The 14,552-nt window shown below is 46.9% G+C and overlaps 1 protein-coding gene across 1 annotated transcript; it reads right to left on the bottom strand.

The window, feature by feature from the left end:
• Positions 1-1,488: 1,488 nt before the first annotated feature.
• OTUD6B (OTU deubiquitinase 6B) lies at positions 1,489-14,552 on the bottom strand. The gene is made up of 7 exons (XM_066578427.1): positions 14,381-14,552; positions 12,317-12,471; positions 10,416-10,508; positions 7,883-8,195; positions 5,503-5,564; positions 4,173-4,279; positions 1,489-1,876 (listed from the first exon to the last, which is right to left on the bottom strand). Exons 1-7 carry the CDS (start codon positions 14,457-14,459, stop codon positions 1,801-1,803), a joined length of 885 nt encoding a protein of 294 aa, XP_066434524.1. The 5' UTR covers positions 14,460-14,552; the 3' UTR covers positions 1,489-1,800.

The following is a 14,552-nucleotide window of genomic DNA, read 5'->3' on the forward strand; positions in this document are numbered from 1 at the left end:
CCACAGAGCTTTCACATGGTGGGGAGCACAATATCGGGCCGTGAATCACCCTTACCAGTGTGAAGGAGCCTGTAGACCAGCACTTGTGCTCATGTTTTCAGTCCAGCCATTAGCGCTATTGCACTAGTGTTAACGGGGCTTGTGCAATAGCAGCCAAGGCCAGTTTCACATAAACGTATTGCGATATGTCGGTAATGAAGACAACACTGCACCAGTATTTGTCTCCATATTTGCAGTCATTGGCTTTAATTTCAACTCTATATAATCGCTAAAGATCCCTTTTGCCCCGTAGAACATGCCAATAAATGCAAATACTGTATATTCAGCACTTTCCACTAGAATGGTCGTATTTTTCACCAAAAACAGACAAAAAGTATTGCATACTGCTTTTAAAACCACTTAGAAAAATATGCTTAACTAGATAGATTCATAAATATTTATTAGCTCCGTACTGCAGTCCACAAAGACCAGACACTGCAGGGGTGTGCAACTCATTTTCACCAAGGGCCCCACCAGCATTATGGTAGCCTTCAAAGCGCTGTTTATAAGGGCTTATATACACAGGCTTATTTGCACACGCAATACGGATAATTAATGTGCGAGTTGATGAACAGAGCAGTGTGGAGGGGCGCACTGGAGCTCAGAATCCAAGATGGCACCTGCTCCCTATGCTGGCGCCACCCTCTGTGCAGTAAAAATAAGCTTCTCTGAAAGTGAGCTAATAAGCAGCACAGGGGTTCGTGTGACCTCTAGACCAGCACTGTGTGTAGTATATGTGCAGACCCTCATGTATCTGATGTCTATCAGGCCTGGACAAGCAAAGATGCCCACACTGTGTCTCTCACTACCTGATAGACTAATGCACAGTGAGCAATGGCCCATTTACACACAACGATTACTGCTCAAAATTTGTTCAAGCGATGTCTTGTGAGCTATAATTGCTGCGTGTAAATGCTGCCATTGTTTGCTTTTTGGCCGAACTATGATTTTTAGTTCAGCATAAAAACAATCGTTCGGCCGGCCAGCTGATAGCAGGGACTGCACACCACGATTCTCCACGGGAGCGCTGATAACATTGTTTTCAGCTGTTGTCTTGTGGGAGAACAATGGAACTGTATGCAGATAACAGACCACCCACTGTTATCTGCATATAGCAAAGGGAGCTTCATTTAAATGCAAATGAAGCTAATAAGCTACTAATAGACATTAGTGCCCATTACTAGTTATGAAAAATGATCGCTCAAACTGTCTTTTGAGCAAATTTTGAGCAGTCATCTTTGCGTGTAAATGGGCTTTAGACACTACATGCTGCTTTGATTAACCATTGTTGTCCACATGCGCAGCGCCGGCCAGTCAGAGCAGCATGTAGTGTCTTAGACTAATGATGGATACTAGCGTATAGTGCGCATCAGGTAGTCAGAAGCAGTGCAGCCATCTTTGTTTGTCCAGGCCTGGAGTGTTGCTTTAATCCACAACAGGAGGCCAACACATAAAGAATAAATTTATTTTTTCTTCTTCTAAGGACGACCAACATTATTAAATGCCTCCTTCATTATCCCATTACTATTAGAACTGGTAGGAGTTTGCTTGTGTTCATGATGAGGGAGCGCGGTTTATATGCAAATCTGAACCACTGTATGTTCTTCAGTTCATAATCGTTGTAGCAAGGTGCCCACCACCCGGATTCAGACCTGTCCGGTACACGATTACTATTGGACAAGGTGCCGCCTCCTACCGCAGGACTGCTGCCTGCTCCATGTACTTCTTTATGACGGGACAATATTTCCTTGGCACAGAGAACTACTCTGCAGGGGGTACAATTAGTGGTTCTACAGAGTTATAATGCTCGCCCAGTCCATAAGCGTGGCGCATATATCTGCAAGAAAAAAGTGATAAAGGTTTTCATTACTCCGTCCATGCACAATGCTAGCATATCCAGCAATTATATTTAGTGCTGCTAAACTCCCTCCCACCAACGGTCGCTGCCATGGGCTCCCATAGGAGCCCGTGGCAGCGGGTGGACGTATTCCGGGCAAAACATAGTTCCAGTTTTTACATCTCACCAATACACCTATGTGATCTGATACATTGGAATCCAATGCAGCAGATCACAGCGCATATCAGCCGGCTGTGAAAATGCTGGCCGATATGCGCTCATGTGAAAGAAGCCTAAAGGAGATGGTGGATTTAGGCATCAAAACATTGTGGAGGGCACAGAACCTAATCAGCTTTTATATATGTGGGAAGGGGACACACACACACACACACACACACACACACACACACACACACACACACACACGCACGCACAAGAATTATGGAACTCTACTTGCAATGACAAAAGCTATATTTTCTCTCTATGCTTTCATTATGCAAAAATAGTAAAATCATACAGAAACCTGCCATACATTTCAAATCAGTGCAATTGTACTGACCCATAGAATAAATGAGATGTCATAAACGGCGTTTTTTTTTTTTTACTAGTTCTGCTAAAAGCACATTTGGCACCCAAAACTATTTATTTTCCATCACTGCAGCCGTGTGCGGCTTGTTTTCTGGGACGGTCACTGAACCACAGAGGTGCTTATAAAACTTACTGCTTAATCCATTTTCTTGTTTCCCCTCAAGGAAGAGAGACAATTAGAGATGAGCGAGTATACTCTCTAAGGCACATTACTCGAGCGAGTAGTGCCTTAGCCGAGTATCTCCCCGCTCGTCTCTAAAGATTCGGGGGCCGGCGCGGGTGACGGGTAAGAGATCTCCCCTCCGTTCCTCCCCGCTCTCCCCCGCCGCCCCCCGAAGCTTTACAGACGAGCGAGGAGATACTCAGCTAAGGCACTACTCGCTCGAGTAATGTGCCTTAGCGAGTATACTCGCTCATCTCTAGAGACAATACAAAGCAATTCCAAAAGTTTATTTACACTACACTGAATGACATAAAAAAGTAATGCGCTAACTTTATTATACAGGTCAGTACAATGTTGACAAAACCGTGGAGGTGTTATTTTTTTTAAGAAATGATAAAATGAAACCACTTTTCTAAAAAGTTATTAATTCTGTTTTACTTTGAACACTTTAATCTATAAAAAAAAAAAAAAAAAACTTTAATAAACTGTAGTTTCTAAAGATTTTTTTTTTCACTCCACAAGGCGATCTGCTGAACACTTATAGAATGCTTTGGTATACTCTGCATCATTGATCTAAAGGCCCATTTACACGCAGCGATTATCGCTCAAAATTTGTTCAAACGAGCGCAAAATTAGCGATAATCGTTACTTGTAAACATGAAGCCATCGTGCGCTATTCGTTCACTTGTCACCGATCGCTGAGTTCAAGCCTGCATAAAAAGAAAGTCGTTAGTTCGTGCGCTTGTAGTTAGGTCAAAATAGCAGTTGTTCAGTCTTTCAAACAACTTGAGGGAAGGGGCGATTTTTGTCCAGCTAAATAAAGTGACTCATGCTGCAGCAGACAATGGCTCTTTCTTTGCACTAATTAAAAACCTCCTGGCTAGAGAGATTCTTTGCATATACACATGGCCACCTCGGCAAACATTTGTTACTTAGCTAATGAGGGAAATGGCGAAGATGTCAAACGATTATCTTTACGTGTAAACGCTAAGACACTACACGCTGCTCTGACTACCGATGCATATTAAGGCACAGTGTGCATCAGGTAGTCAGAGAATCAGTGCGGCCGTATGTGTCTATCCAGGATCGGAGAATCGCTTTAGGAGCCACATAGCCTTGGCAACCTATCAGCTCTTCTCAAATCAGGCTGACTCTCTTTGTCTAACCACCTAGATACAACGCCCAATATTGACAAGAACATCTAAGAAAGCAGAACTTGGTAATCCTCGGTATCAGTAAGTTTCATAACTTAATTTGATGGCATTTGACATAGGCCAACCCCATTACAAAGCAATACAGGTTGGAATTTAATCATGTATGTTTAAGAGAAATCGAAGGGGGACACAATGAGGCAGATTTACTAATGCTCTCTAAATACTTAGTGCAAATGTGGATGAGATGGTCTTAAAATGAGGGGGTGGGGGGTGAAGTGCATTTAGGCCTTGCCCCATTTCTGACAAGGTGAAAAAAAAATGTAAAACAAAATCATAAATGTAGCACAAAGCATGTAAGTAAATCTGCCCCAATGGCTGATAAAGTACTCACACTACAGTTATCGGCTGGTCTGAATATTCTTCACCAATGATAATGGGCGAGGCATCTGCCTGGATGACCTCTATGGGAGTCTGTAGTATGTGTGACAGCGCCCGAAGCTTTGAAATAGAAAATAAAGAAAACAAAAATGCTTAAAAATCCATCATTCTATAAGAGAAAAACACAATCTGCTTAATATACACCAATAGCTCAACATGACTGCGTGAGAAAACTAACCTGTTGGACGATTACAAAGTGCATGGGTTACTGCAGCTGTAGATGATCACTGGCAGAATGAAACCTGAACGGTGTAAGGCCGCTTCCATAGCAAGACATCAAATCTCGCACGAACATGAACTCCATTTTTTTGGATGGAGTCAATTTAAAAAAAAGAAATAGCTGCATGTCGAATCTCGAATCTCTTAGCATTCCTCGGACTGCATCATCCATTGTTTTCAATGGGACAGTAAAACACAGCATGCGATACGCACGCAAGTAATAACGGGAGATACTTACCGATCCGCCGACGTGACTGAAAGCCGCGCTGGAGGATTGCTACTTTACTGAAGTGATGGGAGGAGTTTTTTTACCAATAGGCTACCTACACACGGGCGAGCGCAATAAGTGTAAAGGGGCCTTAAGCACCAGCAGGTCTTCTAGATATCCCTGCAGCTATTCTAAGGCTGACAGCAAAAAAAATTTGTGGTTTCGACACGGTCATCGTTTGCTACCTTTTTACCAAGAAACACCACGTCCAGATGAGTACTAGTGTAGTATGTCTCCCCAGGAAGTGGGCCGAGTTGCAGGTACCGCCCAGGGCATGACCTGGAGCTGAGCCCACTTCCCAAAAGCTCTGAGCTCAGCAGGAGCCGGCTGTTGCTGACAGCCGCCTCCCTCCTGCTGCATCAGCTGGTAATGGCTTCACAGAGGGAGGGAGCTCCCTACGTTTTGTCGGCAATGGCAAAGCAGGACACCTGTATCTGGCGTCCTGTTGCCATGACAACTCCGCAATTACAACGCAGGGGTCCGATGACAAAACAGAGAGGGTGCTACGTCCAGCTGTAAAGCCTTTACTCGTTGGTTTTTCATGTCTATGACATTTTTATTTATTTTTTCAACAATCACAGCCTGCTATAGGTATGGCGTGTCTTTTTCCTGCCATTTTCCCTTGGGCTGCTCCATAAACACACACAAAACATTAAAAAAAAAATAAAAATAAAAAAAACACAACAACCCACACAAAGCAAGAATTTCAGGTTTTCTTCTTTTTTTACAAACTAAGAAAAAAAAAAATAACACACTTAACCAAGCTAAAAGATTGACTGAAACCAACATGACTTACCTCTAACTGCCCTCCCCAAGCTGGTGTGTTTGCCACTTCAGTGCAATACTTCTCAAATTCATCTGTGTAACACATGAAAGCATTACGGTACTGCGCCACACTGGACCCTACCCAAACAGCTTTTTCTCATATTTAGGGCTTATTCACACAAGCGATATTATCACACGAGTTTTGAGCGATTCACACATGACTTGCATGAATATGAAATCCAATTATTTGGAACGGACCTATTCACAATAGTGATTTTTTTTAGCCGTCTCGAATATATTTTATCAGGTTCAACTCATGCTCGCTGGCTCACATCACAAGCGAGGGTCCTCAAACGCATGTGAAACAGGTGCAATAATAGGAATACCGCTACATTTAGCAAAAACAAAGAAACTAATTCACCGAAGCGTTCCATCCATGACTCTCCTCTAGTGACAGACGAGGGGGTAAAGCTGCGATAAACTACCAATACCGATACGGTACAATGTATAACAAAGGGGCCATTGATCTTGTCCGAGTGTCGCCGCCCCTTCCAACAGCGGACTGCCATCATGTGGAGAGTCAGACCCCACAGATCAAATATTACAGGCCATCAATATTAAAAACCTCGGTGACTCCTTGGGTTGTTTTTAGCCTATTCTCGTTTTTCATTGCCATAACTATCTGAGGGCACGATGTTTGAGGGACAAGTAGTATTTAGTGGACCATATAAGGTTATGAAAAATGTCTACATTATGGAAGTTCAATAGTAATCCAATTCCACAATTGTTTATTTTTTACATCATTCACTGTGTGGTAAAAGACATCAAAAGGGGGTTTTCCGGGCAAAAACTATTGAGGATAACTTATCTTGAGAATAGGTCGGCAAAAGTAAATAGCCGGACGCCGGATGCTCAGAATCAATAACGAAGAGCGGATCGCCCGTTTCCTGTCAGTGCAGCGGGATCGGGAGAGAAAGCGACACAGCTGGCTTCACTTGGACTGAAATCAATAGAAGCTATTACAATTCCGCCTCAGACTCCGGGGTCGGATGTGGAAGTAGCAGAAGTGTACTAGCAGACTTCAGCACCACCAATTTCAATGGGTGTGAAGCCAGTTATGGCACTTCTGCTCCCTATGATGGCATCTGGCCCCGCAACACTGACAGTGGCCAGCGGAACAGCTCATCACTGTGGATCTTGAGCGGCGGGTCCCTGGGGATTAACTGTTGATGACCTGGGATTGGAGCTCCAGGAAGAAAGATTGCATATTCCCGTTGCATTCTGAGAAGAGCAAAGTCGCTGCTAGTGCGACGATCGCCGGGTTTAGCTGCTCGGAGGACATCTCCTAATAACAGCTTATAGGTTAAATATCATTATGAGAATTCTTGACTATTAGGCCTCCCTCCCACAGGGCGTTTTATACAGCGTTTAGCACTGCCTTTTCAGCCCAGCGCTAAACGCTGTACAACACTCCCATTCATTTCAATGGGGCTGCTCACAGAGGGCTGAAAACGCTGCGCCTTCCAACGCTGCGCTTTGACAGCGATGCAAGCTCTATTTTGGGGCGTTTTCAGCCCTGCGTCACCCATTAAAATGAATGGGCTGTGGTTTTAGCACTGCTGAAAACGCGGCAACACTTGATGCCACGTTTTTGGCAGCGTTAACCGCTCACCGATTTTCAGGGGTAGGGCTTGCAATAGAAGCCCTACCCCGAAAATCAGTCCCAGCTAGGCTAGAGGAAAAAAGAAAGCAATACTCACCTAGCCGCTGCGGTCCGGGTCGTGGCCGCTGGTCTCTGCCGCTCATTTGGGCTTCTCCAACACTCCCAAGTCTATTGCCGTAGGCCAGGTTTGAGAACCCCGCCTCCAGCAATAGAGTGCTGTGATTGGTTGTCGGCGCGCTCGATGCCCAATCACAGCCATTCATTGACTGTCTCAGCCAATAAGCGCCGGCAAGCTCTGAGGGAGGCCTTAGAAGTGAACATCAGTTGACTATGTGCAACATGGAAGGGGAGAGGAACCACATGGTGAGCTGCCAACGTATGCTATATCTTAACAGACCTACCAGAGGAAAAGCCAAACTTCACCTGACTGAAATGCAAGCTTGTGTCTCTACTGGAGGAAAAGATGCAGAGTAGAGATAAGCGAGCATACTCATTAAGGACAAATCAATCTCCCTCTCTTTACCAGCCAACTCTACCATTCTAGGATCTATCCTGAGGCTAGGTCAACAATAGTTTTTGTCCAGAGCAGTGCTGTGTTGAGCCCTTCATACTTTTGGAATTTGATAGTCGAGATTGTAGAGTTCACTGCGTTTATGACATCAGAAGGTCATTTTGATGGGATTTCTCTTTAAACCCTTCACATTTGTGACTTGTCCCCCCCAAATCTCTCTATATAAAGATCTCTCACCTTGTGTATAGATTTCCCCAGTGGCAGCATTGGTTAGGAACGGGAGGAAATCATCGGGGTGACTCTGCATGTAGTCCGCAGTCTGGTGCCGGAGACTGGTCAGGGTGAGGTTACCATGTCGCTCCTTCAGCTGGTGCTCGATGGCTTTGTACATGCAGTGGCCGTCTGATGGGATCTGTTTAATCTGCTGCTGTCTCTGAGACAAAATTTGGGTAAGTTTCTGACTTTCCAGGTGCCGAGCTCCGCTCAGGTTCTCGATTTCAGCCTCTGCGATGCGATCATCTCTCTCCTTTTCTAGGGCAGCCTTTTTGTCCTACAAGGATTGCAAATACATGGCAACACTATAAAAGTAATAATAATGAACGCTGCAGACACGAGGTTATGAGGTCACATAACCATCCAAGATGGCCACAACTACCTAATGTACACTGCTCTGATTGGCCAGTGTTGATCACGTGAACAGGTCTGGCCAATCAGAGTGCTGGCATAGTGCATTGGTAGCTTTAGCATCAGCAATGTACTATAGGGATTAGTTAGTCTGCAGATCGCATCAACCACCCTGGCCAAAAACAGGACCTGGAATCAGTGCATCAGAAAAGAATTGGAGGTAATATACACTTCTCACTCTCGGGACAGAATTTTGATTTGGGGTGCGAATCTTCTGGTCTCCTAAATGGGGGGCGGGGGGGCAGCAAAAAAAAAACAAAAAAAAAACAAAACACATTTTTCCATCCCTGCCCCCCTTACCTGATTGCCTGTCACACTTTGGAGCTCTCTCTCTTGTGTATTCTAGCCACTTCCATGCAGTGCAGCCCCCTGTCTGATGCTTATCAGAACCACCATCTTGAGGCTGAGACTTTTTACTTTCAGTCTCACAGCAATCCTCTGATGCGTCAGCCAGCATTAGCTAAGGTTATATCATTCTGCCTCCTGGGGGTGGAGTTTAATTATCATTACCTTTTATATTCAGCTAAATAAGCTACAGACCATAAGTATACATTCAGGAGGCTGAGCTGTGATCTCCTCTATTATAACTGTGTAAGGAGCTGTGTGATCATGGTCATCGGTAACTGACACAAGTGCCCCTCTCTATGCAGAATTTGTGGTAGATCCATATAACAGCAGCACACAAACTGAGCATCTGACTAGCAAGTTAATTCATAACCCCAATTAGACCTGAGCTGGTCACATGACCATCAAAGGGGGAGGGGGTTTTCCCCAGCTTTTATGACCAGCGTAAATAGGACACCAAAATCCTTTTTACGATGCAGGGAAGTGACATTGTGAATTCTCTCTGCAGAGTAATCAGGAAACCCCATCGATGCATCATCGATATCCTATGCAAGTGACTCCCAACCTTATAAGCACAAGGAAACCCCCCGATGGGGGACGCCCCAATACCATTCCTGCCTCACAGCAGCTCAGCACAACGGCAGTGAAAGCATCACATAATTCTCCTCTAGTGCTATAGATTGGCTCAGACACGCTTACTGCCGTGTTCTGGGGACTCCAGATCAGGACTCAAGGAAACCAACAATAGTTGAGAAGCACTGTTCTATGTAAAAGGGTCCCTTAGGCCGGGCTCGCAGGACCGTAAGGTAAAACACAGCGTTTTACTGGTGTGTGGAGCTGCGCATCACCGCACATGACATCGTATCTCACGCATGCACGAAAAAAAAAAAAAAAAAATCTATATATCTTTACTTGTATTGTTTTCTAGCAACATGCTTATAAAATGCCGCACACACACAATGCAACTGCGCATGTACAGCGCTTTCATACGAGCCCCCAGAGAACAATAGGGCTCTATCGCGCACAATATGCGGTGTTCATTTTTTGCCCGTATTGTACGCAGTGTATACACACGAGTGTGAATGGGTCAATGAAATTCAAGGTACTTTTCACTGACTCCATTCACGGCCTGTACACTAAGTATAATACGCAATGACATTACACTTGTGTGAGCCCGGCCTCAAGGTGCCGTTAGACTAAACTGTATCATTCAAAAAGATAAATAAATCAACAAATCGTTCAAACGAGTGAAAGTGAACGATAATCATGCAGTCTAGGCGCAGCCAATGACCGAACCAGAATCGTTCATGTTACGCAGGCATGTAAACCGTTGGTGGCTCGTTAGCTTATCGAACGGTTTAACAGCAATCATTCAGTTCCTCTATTCGTTTATACAGGGACTGAACGATTCTCGTTTGAACGAGCCAACAATGATCTGCCTGTCTGAACAGACTGCATGAGAGCGAACGCGTTAGTGGTGACGTCACGCGCTCATTCAAACGAGCATTGGCTCATCTAGAAGGACCATAAGTGAGGAGATTGATCGGCCCAGCTTTAAATCTGGATTCACTTTGATTACCTGATTGAGTTTTCTTGGTCCTGTAACTGAACCAAATCCCATCACCTCTCACACACAGCGGACGAGGAGCACAGCGAATGCATTTACCTCCAGCATCTCAAAGGGGATATGCAAAAAACCCAAACTGCATTAAAGGTGCAGATAAGTATACAGTCATCTCACCCGTCTCTTCTGCGCTTTAGACACACGCGTCTGCTGGGCAGGGACGTCGTTTCCAAGATCTAGAGTGGCGACTCCATTAGCAGCGCTCTTCACCTGAGCAACAGGAAAGAAGAGGTAAAACATCTCATAGTTCATCCGGTACACCACCAAATATCTACCCAAACCCAACCTGTATTTATAGTCCTTATCGCAAGCTGAATAGTCTTCACCAGTCATTATAGAAATACTGATATCAAAAAACAACCCCTTTCCATCGTAGCAGGGGAATCTTCGGACCCCTTCTACTAGTCAAAATGGAAAGCGGCCGCTTTTGCAAACAGCTCCCTCTGTGGCGGTACATCAACCATAACCACACGTTGCATCAGTTTCCAATGTGCTGCTCTGTACCTGTTGGGAAACTACAACTCTCAGCAGCCTGGTAAACTCAGAACCGCTAAGGATGGCTGTAGTACACGGTTGCCCATTTATCTGCACAAGTACCATGAAATACCACAAGTCCCAGGCTGCCATGATACTCAGATGCCACCCCCATAATCGTATTGTGGCTGGGCCATTTTGGTATATCTAAGCCCAATCGGGACATTTAAATGCTGTCATCACAACTGACAGCGGCATTTAAAAAGTTAGTAGCCACAGTCAGAGTCCACTCTGATAATGGCGGTTGCCGGTAGGTGTCGGCTGTCAGAGACAAGCGACACCTTTCCTGTATGGAGGAGGCTTAGCCTCATATACAGCACATGTGGTGAGTGGCTATATACGTGCTTACTAGAGATGAGCGAACGTGCTCGGCCCCGCCCCTTTTTTGCCCGAATACCGCGATTTTCGAGTACTTCACTACTCGGGTGAAAAGTACTCAGGTGCGCCGGGGGGCGGGGAGAGGCGTGGCGGCGTGGGGGGTAGCAGCGGGGAACAGGGGGGAGCCCTCTCTCTCTCTCCCCCCCTCCCCGCTGCAACTCCCCGCGCCGCCACGGCGACCCCCGAATTTTTTCGCCCAAGTACGGAAGTACTCGAAAATCGCGGTATTCGGGCGAAAAAGGGGCGTGGCCGAGCACGTCGCTCATCTCTAGTGCTTACTGCACAGGGTATTTGCAGTTAGGATGTAGATAACCTTGTGTGTGTCACAGAGGGGTTAAATAGGCCACGCTGCTGTAACAGATACAGCCAACACTTGTATGGATATTGCAGTGAGGAGCTCATGCGAGTGCTACAGCTCCCGATTGTGCAGGTTCCATGCCCGGGACCATTATATATTAATGTTCCTTGCTAAGAAGACATCACCAATGTAATATCCTGGAAGCCCCCTTTAAGCTGACCGCTACACAAAGCCCCTGTCAGTCTCAGGCCTCATGTCCACAGGCGGGTCAGATTCCATGGGCAGGAGCCCGCAGCGGAATCCCACCCCGCCAGCGGCAAGAGAACATTACCAACCTTCCAGATCCTCTGCTTGGCCGTGCGGGTCTCCAGTCTTCTCCTTTGTGGATGTGGCTGGGTCTGCTGGCCAGCGCGCTGCCGCACATGTGCAGTGGAGATTTTTTTTTCTTTTTAAATCTCCTGTTTTCCCATGGGATCCACGGCCTGCCTGCTGTGTCAGCTGCAGATCAATAGAAACCGTCCTTGCGGGATCCACGGCAAAAATAGAGCATGCTGCGATTTGTTTTCCGGACCAGAAGGTCTGCAAAACAAATCCGTATGCTTTAATAAAGCTGCGGACGCCCGGGTCTCTCTATGGACGGCTTGAACTGTGGCTCATCCGCAATTCAAACCCGCCCGTGGACATGAGCCCTTACAGGTGAGCAACAATCCTGCACTCCTCACAAGGTGGTGTTCTATGAGAAGGTTACAAAATTCTATTTTGTTTCATGTTCCTTCATTGCCACGAAGCAGCTGCGGGGGGCGCTCACCTCAGTTTCTGAATGTTGCTTTTGGCACAGCTCCGCAAGCTCCTGTTTGTGCTTTTCCTCCAACTCAGCCTCCATCTTGGCGACGTCTTCTGTCAGCTGTTTTCTTCTCTTCTTGTCATTCTTGGGCACGGAGTTCTTCAGGCTCTGGATCTTGGCTACAAGGAGAGCGAGAGGTGAGTGTACAGACATACATATAACACTGCCGGGGGAGCCAGTGGATGCACAGCCATCCGTACAACACCGCCGGTGGGGTCAGCGGCTCTACAGCCATCTGGACAACGCTGGTATTATTGTATCTTGATGCCACCAGGAAGTCCTGGTGGACACAAGAGTGACAGCTGGGTGACGCCCCCTGCACCTGATTGGCTGCATACAACTCTCCCTTGCAGGTCTTGGTAGCCCACTAGAATTGTAATGTGCAGGCTGCAGTCCAGGCTCCAGGGGCTGATTTCACCTGATCGCTGCTGCCGTCAGTCTGGGCCGGCTGCAGGGCGTTATTGATGGTCATCGCTGCTGCCGTCAGTCTGCAAGGCTCCCAGGCCCTACACTGTGGTTGCTAATGGTGCCGTTGGTTTCCCTGTGCTTTTCCGCAGCCGCTCCACATCCCCGCTGCTAGGCAAGTATACTGAACAAGTGGTGGCTCCCATCAACTCTCCCAGGCTACCCAGTGGAGCGCGGTTTTCCCCGCCGGCTGCAGCATGGCACCTACGCTCCTTGTAGCAGAGCAGCTTTGGCCCTTCAGAGTCCTGATCCAAGGCAGCACTGAGCGGTCCCCACCTGTCTGCGCTGCTACACTCCATGCGCCAAGTGCAACAAGGCAGGCGATACACCCGCCGGTTAGCAGTGTGGAAGAACGCAGCCGATAGACCCGGCAGTCCCCACATGTCACAGCTTCTTCCGCTGCTCGCAACCTGTCTGCGGCACCATAGTCCGTGCGCCTGCTTACAGTCTCTGGGAGACGGCAGCGGATACACCCGGAGCGCCCGACCTGTTACCCGCGCTTACTGCTGAGACCCGCAGCATGGGGCACCACAGTATTGGGAGCGCCGGCACCCTGTATGTGTATTATTGTAGCTTGATGTGCAGCTTCCAGGACCTTTGGAAATGGACCCAATCGAGAGCTAGGGGTGTGAGAGGGGCGTTCCTGCATTAAACCCGTCAAACCACTAGCTTCCGGTGGCGTCAAGATACAATAATACCGACAACACTACCGACGGGGTGATCTGTTCACTTTTCTAGACCAGACAAATATCTGCCATTAGACCGATAAAACTCCTTAGCCTTCTATTAGTTACCTATGGCATCGCAGCTCCAAAACGGCTATATAATTAGGATTGCTGTTCAGGGGCGGGAAGAATCCGGGCGACCGGCTGTCACCCAGAAATCACTGCAGCTGCGAATAGACTAACAAAGCTGACAGAAGAGAAGGACTGAAGGACTTTAGAATCATAGAATGGTAGAGTTGGAAGGGACCTCCAGGGTCATCGGGTCCAACCCCCTGATCAGTGCAGGATTTACTAAGTCATCGCAGACAGATGTCTGTCCAGCCTTTGTTAGAACACTTCCATTGAAGGAGAACTCACCACCTCCCGTGGCAACCTGTTCCATTTAGTTGGAAAGCTCTTCAGCCACACAGCTGCTCCGTTCGCACCGCTCCACCCTGGGTGCTCACACCAGCGGATGCTACAGCATATTACATGTGTGGGTTTTGCACATGTAATACGCTGTACCAATCTTGACGTTGACTTTCAATTCTGCCTCTCACACGCAGAGTGAAATGCACATAGAAAAAATATATATATATATATATATATATATATATATATATATATATATCACAGCATGCACCATATATGCCACATTAGCGTATGGGCACTGGCGTCACGCAGCAAGTACACATTGGGCCACAGGGAAGGTGAAGGGTTAAAACTTAGAGTTGTCCTCTATATTATATTTACAGTCCTGAAGGGTGAAGGAAAGAGAAGGTCCCTGCACTTATTACCCGGCCATATGATAACACATGAGGGTATATTACACGTATACTGCTCAGCTCCAGGCTCTCACCCTGCAGATCCTTCTTCTCCTTGCGCTGCAGCTTGAGCAGCGCTGCCTCCTCCGAGCCGCCGCCGTCTTCATCCTCCATGCTGCCCCGCACACCGTCACCTTTCGCACATCACCGCGGAGACACCGCTGCTCACGGGCGTGACGTCACCACATCCCCGTCAGGCTCTCTCAG

The sequence above is a fragment of the Eleutherodactylus coqui genome, chromosome 9, assembly GCF_035609145.1.
Source record: "Eleutherodactylus coqui strain aEleCoq1 chromosome 9, aEleCoq1.hap1, whole genome shotgun sequence".
Taxonomy (NCBI): domain Eukaryota; kingdom Metazoa; phylum Chordata; class Amphibia; order Anura; family Eleutherodactylidae; genus Eleutherodactylus; species Eleutherodactylus coqui.